A 9,414-nucleotide genomic window follows, 5' to 3' on the forward strand; every position below is an offset into this window, starting at 1 on the left:
AGTTTACTAATATTTATATAATGTTACTTCTATGCATTTACTGATTTACAATTAGATACCTATTAATACAATGTATTTTATTTTGTATTCATTATATTGCTGCATTTTGTATTTATTATTTAAACCTGATACCATAAACATCAGCTACATTGATATAATTAATATTTATATTATCAGTTTATGTTATCAGTTTAAATGATGATAAAAATAATAATTATTAATAAACATTAATGATTTAAATATTTGAGAAAACAAAAAAGTTACAAAGAAAAAGAATAACGATAAAGTACTTCTTAATTTAAAATCAGCGCACGCGTACATTAAAAGAGATTTTCACTTACATATCTTTGATGATGATTCAAGTATTTTTTTCGAAATTGCAATAAAAAGTATTACAGATATTTCGTCACATGCTCATTATATATGAAGAATCACGTATTAGAAAGTCAATAAGATTTTAATATAACAATTAATCCAATTAGGGTAAAACCATCAGATGTGGATCAATCACTAATTCCGGATCACTTTTGATATTAAAATAATTATAGTATTTTTCATTAAATGATATATATCATAAGATTCTTTAGCACTTGTTTTATTTCTTTCAAATGTCAAGTGAATTTAATTTATTAAGAATAGCGCTACACATTTTTTTGATGTTGTTAATCTATTAAATATGTGAGGTTAATTGACGTATGTGATTTTAAAAATTCATTTAAAATGTAATATCATAAGAATCGCCTTATGATTTTTATAGTTAGGTAGTAAATAGCACTAGATTTCATGGAAAAAATCAATATTATTCTTAGTTGAGATTAAATGTGTCCGCGGGTGTTGTTTAATCACTATGTTATAACAATACTTTTATTGCGTAAATTCATTATAAAATTGTTTAAAAATTTGTCAAATCTTACAATAATGCCATCCCGAAAAGATTTATTTATTTTAAGTATCAAAATAAAATATAAAATAGTATTTATATGCAAAAAGTGTTACTATTCATAATTTAACTGTTTTGCTAAACATTTAATTTTTATCAATTTTTTAAAATTATCATTGATTTTTTATTGTCATTAATTTTAAATAAACTTGAATTTGTTAAAATTGCATCATTATCTACAATTAGAACTAGATCATCAATTGTGGGTCATCAATTATAATTTCGTTATACATATATTATATGCATACGCAAATTATTTTTATCCTTATGGGGTATAGTAACGCCACCAAAAAGAATAAAGCATTTAGAAGTGAAATGATTCGCAATTAGTACCTGGGGTTTAATTGTGAATAATTGTCACTTTATTTAAGGAAGAACACTACTGTGACGGCCAAAAAAAAATGTCTTTGTGAATTTTTTTTGTAAAAGTGAATAGCTTGTGTGAATTATTGTCTTTATATATTAGTACATATATTTACGAAGTATATATATTTACAAAGTTATTACAAAAAATTCATTAAATAATATTAATATTTCTAGTCTTAGTGCTCATTAATGTGCACCTTGAAAAACATGGGTGCACGGGCGCTCGTGCTGCGTCTGAACGGGAGCTCTAAAATAAAATTTTTTTTTAATTTTGAAGTAGGGGAAACCGGAGTCAGTTGACTATAGAGGTAAGTAGAATAATCGAGGCTACATTAAAAACAAAATACGCGAGACATGCGTAAACGTATCTAAGCACGCAGCGACTGCCGCTCAACCTGCTATAACATCTTGTTGCGAACACATCTATAACAGAAGTTATATCACAATTTTAAAAAATCGTACACCTAAGTAAATATTTTTATTCTTAAAGTTTTTGTTTTACAATCGTACATGATTGTTTGAGATATTTGATTTCTGCTTAGATAGTAAGTGTAGTTCTTACTTAATAAAGTCCAACAGATTTTTTTGTTTATGTGTCTTTGTTATCGTATATTGTTAATGTTTTTAAAAAATGAATAGATGGGGATAGTAGACTAACCACAGCATGGAACTGTATGACTCACATAGTGACGACTCTTATAGTACTTACTCAAAATTTTATTCCTTTAAAGAGATTTACCTCAGTGGTAAATGTTATAAGTTTAGTTCCCTCATGTCCAATCTCGAAAACTAGCCTCATTGTACGTGTTTTTGCATGAAATAAACAAATTTTGTAAAAAGAAGTATTGTTTTGTCCTGCGAAGCGAATGTTTGTGTTTAAAAAATATTTTTATAAAAATTTTATTAATATGTAGCCAAAGATGTAGCTTAAAATACATATATTAATCTTTATTTTAATAATCTTAGTCAAATTATCCCGGTTCCGAGGCTAGTTGAATCAGATGGAATGCATTAGAAAAATGCACTTTTTTCATATTAATTATTAGTTTCCTCTTATTATTAAAATATTATTAGGTAGTCAAATGTATGTCGTAACTGGTGTAGAATTCATTTTTTCGATGAGTCTCTTAATTTTGTCTGTAAAAATTTAAAATTAAAAAATGAGTCTATTAGCTCCCCGGTCTCCCTTATATGAGTGTAGTTTTAGTTAAGCGTACTGATTTTTTTATAAAATAATTTTAGACAAAACGCTGTTTTAAAAAAAGAGATCTCAATTTTACGAAAAAAATCATTACTTTTTTTATTGTTTCTCAAAAACTAATAATAATCCGATTAAAAAATTCGTACGCTTAACTGAAGACAATTTTGTTGTAAACATTCTGTCCAAAATTCAAGTCATTCGGATAAAAATTGGCTGAGATATGTAAGCGTTATAAAAACGTGGTTTTGAGAAAAACGTTTAAAGTTTTATGTGTTTAGTTTATATATTTGACCACGTACTACTCTATCATATTTAATATAATTCTGTTACGAATTTTAAATAATATTTTGGGGACATATTTTTAAAACTCCATACATTACATAAATGCAAAAAACAAAAAATCGATTTTTTGAATTCGTCAGTGTTCCCTCTTAATTGAAATTAAAAAAATATAAAACGGTAATGAAATGGAATAAAATCATTTATAACATAATTTTTATGATCAATCATGACTATTAAATGTTTTATTAATTGTTTGATATTGTTCTGGATAAAAAAAAATATGATTTTTTTTAAAGAGTGATTCACAATTGATTTTACCCTACGTATGTAATATGTTTTGAATTATATTATATATTCATGCTTTATAGAACACATTAATTAATTAATTAAAAAATTTAAGTGCCATTAATTTTTTAATTGGTTTTTTAATTGGATCAAAATTAATTTCTTTATAAATTTAAATAATTGTTATTATATTATTAAATTTTTCTACTACTATTTTTATATACTATATCAAATATTAAAAAAAAATTGATTATATTGATGGTTCGGTATCTATTTTTCCAATTGTACAATTATCATTTTTAGCAATTGTCATTTTTAGCCCAAATACAATTAAGCAATAGCAACTGCAACTTAGAGCATATACAAAGCATTTATTATTCATGTTGCTAATATAGTATACCATAACAGCGTGTTATACTTAATTTATATATAGTTTATAATTAATGTTATTTAAATTATACATACTAAACTAAATTATACACGTTACCAAATTTAATTTTCCTATTTTCTCCAACATGATGTCCATTTTCAATTTTGTCAATTTCCTCTTCGAAATAAATGTTTTCTTCTGAATCAAGAATCAAGACATCTCATCTCGGATATACATTCGAAAGTTGCTTGCTTCCCACGTGAGACTGACCAATATTTGTGATTACATTATTGAATTACATTGTGTCTATAGAATTTAAACTCAGCATTTAAAATTAATTTTACTCTAATTATTAAGATTTTATCTTGCTAAAATAATAGGGGAAACTGGCGACAGTTGTTAGAAAAACAATTCTTAAAAATATACATGTATTTCTTTATTTATAACAAATATGTTTATTTTTTTTTAATGCACATGACGTAACAACTATTTGGATTTATGGTATTATTTGCAAAAAGATGTAATTTTAGGCTATTTATGATTAAAATATTAAAATCCGAATTAATATATCTTACTTCAATTTGGAGCAAAATGAAGCAAAGCTAGGGAAAGTTGTAACATATTCTAAAAACAAATTATCTGTTCTAAAACATAAATTGACTGCTTTAAAAACACAAAGTGCTTTAAAAATAAATTATCTATTCTAAAACAGAAATTATCTTTTTATATTATTTTTGTTTTTAAATCAGTAAATTTACTATTAAAAAGCAGTGAATTTGTATTTTAGAGCAGAAAATTTGTTTCAAAGCAGTGAATTTGTATTTTTAAAACATTAAATTCGTGTTTTTGAATAGATAATTTGTTTTTAAACAGTAAATTTGTGTTTGTAAAGCAGTGAATAATATCTATTACAACAAGAAATACAATACATTCGCGGCTATAGAGCATGAAAATGTGATCTCATCGCGTAGCAGTATATTTCGTTTGCAGTATATTTCGTGGCTGACAGATTTTCTAATCTAAATAGTCGTCAACTTAAAATATTTCGATTCACAAATCAGAGCGACACTTTTTTCTTGTCGAATCTTTATTTTTGTACGAAAACGCGTAAACACATTCAGTGTAGTTTTTATCAAAATTTGAGGTGAGCGGATTCTTCTTAATATTTACTGTTAATTGTAATGGTGTTATAATGTATCCTGGCGATGCGGTACTTTAAACCTCAAACCGATGTTGTCAACGTTTATATAAATATATTTAAATCACTTGAAAATATAAAAAAAAAGACATGCACATAGCTTGAGAAAACATATTTTAGAATTAATAAAATAAAAACATAATAAAAAGCATTTTATTTGAAAGTTTAAAGCAAAAAAAGTACAACATCGTAAATTTACCCTTACATGGCTTATCTGAGCACCCTACATATAACTTCTTTTACATGCGGCGCACGCGCGATTGATGTCATGAAGCAAACACAGGCCTCGGTACTGACTATTTTTGTTCTTCAAATGATTATCTTATCTCTTATCATTAAAAAAAAACGCATTGTTACAACTAACCTCCGTTACAACTGTCCCCAGTCTCCCCTAAATCGCTAGAATTTTATTGTTTTGCTATTTTTGCTTGCGAATTGAGATTATACACGGCATTAAAGCTTCATTTTTTTTAAATCAATTCATGTTTAAATCAGTCTTTTCCTTTCACCCTTATAATCGGAGATATTTATGATTCTTCTTTAATATTCACGTGTCATTGTGTTTTTAAATTAAATTCTTGGTTTAAAAAATAGTTAATACCAAATTATTTAAAGATATTAAGCTAATCATTAAATTGCAATTTTGACCGCAATGTCATATATTGTAATTACAAAAATTGGATACATCTAAAATATTTAATTAATCATTTATTAGTTATACAATTTTCATAACTTACACAAATTTTTACTAAATTTTATATTAAAGTTTTTTTTATTACTTTTAGTTATTTAAAACATCATATTAATACTTAAATACGATGTTTAATACTTAAAAATATATCTTTACAATGATAGTTTATATAAAAATTTAGATTTTAATTAAGATTAAATTTTATAACAATAAAGTTAAAATAATTGTAGAAAAATTATATTATTTATTATTATCATAATTTATAATTTGTTTATTATTAGACTTAATTATTATTACAAAGTCATTTTACATATTAGGTATATATCGGTTTACATGTATTATTTAGTCTTTGTTACCAAATTATTTTATAAAAAATATATTTCAAGGTTTTGTTTCACTACAGAGAAAGATTCTAACAAATGTTAATCAATTTGTAACAAAATCTGCCTTTCATATTTCTTATCTTTGATTATTCTTTTAATGTCCAAGATATAATTTCTGAGATCTACCTTCAAGTTGTAACAAAAATTATTTTTGTAATTTATTATTAAAATTTTAGCTTTTATTCCAAAAATATTATAATTAACATTAATAAAATTGTCACTTTTCGTTCAATTCATTGTTTATATTTTATAATCTTCAGAAAGAAGTACCTTTTGAAGTTTCATGAGAAGTGTTTCGTTGATTTTCTTCATTTATTTCTGACAATTCAATTTAATTCTCGTTGAGAAGAATAAAATGTTTAACAGCACAACGTTTCCAATGTAAATCCTTCACTTGTCAAAATATTTTGTATTTATAGAATTATTAAAAAATTCGACAATTTTTTTGAAAGAACAATGATGATTGAAAATTCTATCATAAATATTGTAAACCGACTTTTCTGCTCGTTTCAATCGAGACAGCGGACGACCTTCTCCGCGGAACGTTCTTGCACGCGATTGTAGGTTGAACTGCCAAGTGAAAATACAACACCTCTCAACCTGCACAGGTGCACATAGGGGTCCCCCAATCAGGCCTTGGAAAGAAGGGGGGCCTACTTGCGCGCTAGAATTTCTTTGCCACGAATACGCCGATCGGCTCGGGCCTGATGTAAAACCCGGAATATTATTTGTAATTCACATCGCACAGAAATCGAATTTGCGCTCAGAATAAATATGATTGTTAACTAGTAAACGAGTACAAAAAAAAGTCAAATTAAAAGTCACACAAATTTGGTCAAAGAACCACCTTGTTTTAATATTGGGTCGAGGAAAAGTTCTTCGTATTTAAAAAAAATTTTTGTTGCAAAAAGTTTTTATTTGTTGCGAATTACATCATTCGCTAGTAAAATTTCAGCTTTAAGAATGTTTTTTAAATTTCGGTATCATGATTTTAATCGGAATCATGAGCAATCAAAGTCAGAATGCTCCTTTATTTAACTCACGAATAACTCAGGAACAAAAAATCATAGGGACATTAAAAAAAAAAGATTTTGTAGAGAAAGCTTTAAGCTTTCACGATAGGTAGTCAAAAATTTTCGTAAATTTTTTTTGGGCACGTGAAAAACCCCCAAAGTGAAAACAAATTTTTCCATTTTTTTCAGCTCGTAGTTTTTTAAATTTAAAAATTACCAAACTCATAGAAACTCAAAAAATATAGTAACCTTTCAAAATATTTTTCAAAAGTAGAAATTTTAAACTTTAAAACCCTTTTTCTTAAATTTAAATGTCGTTCATTTTTGACGAAAATATTATATATACTATTTTGAATTACAAAATGCGAAGAAACTTTTTCCTCAATCCAATATTTTTATAAAATTTTCAATATTTTAATACAATAGAAAATTTTTATTCTAACAAACAAAAAGTTTATTTTTTTTTAATGCTTGGTTTCTATACATCTTCTGTACTTTTTACATTGAATTTATTCATAAAGATTATTATTGTTTTCGTTGGAAATATTTCTTTATCAGAAAATTTTCATTAAAAAATAAAATAAAATAATTCCCGGATTCACAAGTCGATTTGTAGTCGATTGATTTTTAGGATTGTTTGACTTGATATCTATTAGATTTTCTATTGATCTTTATTTATCGAACTTTGATAAAACATTGATCTTTTCGATGCAACGTTGATAAAATGTTGATCTTCGAAAATTAATAGAAAATGTGGTCGATATCAAACAGAAAATCAATAGATATTGATTTGATTCGACTTTTGAACCAAGATTATTAAATAAAATCTTAGATTCATGTTTAGATTATTTTTATCGATAAATACGCATTTCTACTTTTAAAATTATATAGTAAATTTTAAAACTATAAATGATAAAAACATAATGCTAAATATAAGAATTTGTATTATATAAAATTTCAAATAAAATAATAGCATTCAAATATAAGATTAGAAAATCTATTAGGTTAGTACATATGTGAGTTTGATAATAAGTAATTAGAGAACATTCAGAATATTCAGAAGAGTTCATCATTAATTAACGTACTTAAATATAGATGCAAAAGCAAATAAAAAGACAAAGAAAAGTTTCGCAATCAGGTGGTTCACCATATGTATAGATCATCGAATTTCAAATCGTATTTTTTGTTTTTTTTTGTTATGATTCATGTGTGTAGAAACACTCTGTATCAGCTAGTCTGGACATTAGCAGTTTTATCGTAACCCTATGAGACAAAAGGATATATAATTTCTCCCTGTATATATAGTGCAAAAGTTTCCGGCCAGTGACATTTTTACTTTAAAAAAATTTTAATCTCGGGTATAGTACAACATTTCGTTAGCCACATCTTGTATTAACACCCGATAATGATTAAAATTTTATCAGGCTTTTTTCATATATTACAAAATGTCACTGGTTGGAAACTTTTGCACGCCACTGTATGTAACATATACTATCTCACTTTAACTTATACTGTTTGACTCTATGACTTTAATTAAGATTGTAGAGTGGGACAGTGCAAGTTAGAGTGAAGTAATGCATATATACAGAGAAATTATATATATCTTTTTCTCTCGTAGAATTTTTGACAAAATCGGTCGTGACTCCCTGATATAATAGAGGCTTTTGTTATATCTTGTGTAATCTGGCATATGATAGAAAATCTTTGCTCGTCCTGCAGTAGTAGCCTTGCCAAGCGGAATCCACTCTTGTCTTTTCATCGCTGATGCACGACGACTGGTTTTTCAGGAGGAAAAATAAAGCGCATACATACCGTCTGTATATTTTTCTTCCTTTCTTGTACATGTACTTTTATGCTTTCCTATTGCATAACTGAGAGATGAAAAAGAGATCTTGTAGTCCCTTTTATTAGACCGTCTTAAGGATAATTCTCACATATATTGCAGGAATTGCACCTTGACACTCGCAACTTGATCGCAGATTGAATTGAATCAGCCGAGAACGTTTATTAGCGCAGTTGGCCTGGTAATAGCGTCGTTTTTATTATAGACATAAGGTAATCGAATTCTATATGTTTCTACTGAGTTTTGCGATTTTTCTAGTTTTGCTAAGCTTAAAATTGAAAATTGGTCAGATTCAAAAGAGGTAACATTTCTGAGTGTTAATAAAAAATATGAGATATTTTCAAATATTTATATAGATGCTAAAAAAATAAAAAAAATTAGTACTCCATGCTTACTGGATACATATATATCCAATATGACCTAAGTGTACATTTCCCTCTCACATAAAAAATATGCAATATTACTTATTTATAAGATTGTAAGTTTATTAATATATATCTGTATGTTTATTGATATTAATACTTATGTATAGGGCAAGGATTAGAGGTATTATGAACACTTTAAGGAAACATTTTGATATATAGCCAGTATACTGAAAACTAAAAAAAAATTTATGCATATCATTTGATTTGTTGATGTTTTATGTATCTTAGTATTGTGTGAAATTAATTATTTTAATGCAAATGTTGAAATGGTGATGGGTGCTCTTATTATGCCCAGTACTCATATTACTCTCTAGGTAAGCTAATATGAGCATCCTTAGGAGTAATATGAGCATAGGAATTTTTTTGTAAGTAATTATGTAGAAATGAACGATTTAAATATATATATGTATATATATA

At 26.2% G+C, this 9,414-nt stretch overlaps 1 protein-coding gene across 4 annotated transcripts in view; it reads right to left on the reverse strand.

Annotated features, from left to right (window-relative positions):
* The window catches only part of LOC108749589 (disheveled-associated activator of morphogenesis 1), a 64,194-nt gene that overhangs the window by 31,598 nt on the left and 23,182 nt on the right, over positions 1-9,414 (reverse strand). The window contains exon 1 of one of the 4 annotated variants that reach the window (XM_018488372.1): positions 8,542-8,568. The exons of 1 other annotated variant lie outside the window; for it this stretch is intronic. Coding sequence is in view for 1 of the 3 variants with exons in the window: in XM_018488370.1 (XP_018343872.1) it covers positions 5,987-6,028 (42 nt within the window). In the remaining 2 variants the exon portion in view is untranslated. Of the gene's footprint in view, positions 1-3,561; positions 3,584-5,986; positions 6,044-8,541; positions 8,569-9,414 lie in introns of those variants that run through there. 2 more of the 4 variants (XM_018488370.1, XM_018488375.1) reach the window with 2 other exon arrangements.

Source organism: Trachymyrmex septentrionalis, unplaced genomic scaffold (assembly GCF_001594115.1).
Source record: "Trachymyrmex septentrionalis isolate Tsep2-gDNA-1 unplaced genomic scaffold, Tsep1.0 scaffold30, whole genome shotgun sequence".
Classification (NCBI taxonomy): Eukaryota; Metazoa; Arthropoda; class Insecta; order Hymenoptera; family Formicidae; genus Trachymyrmex; species Trachymyrmex septentrionalis.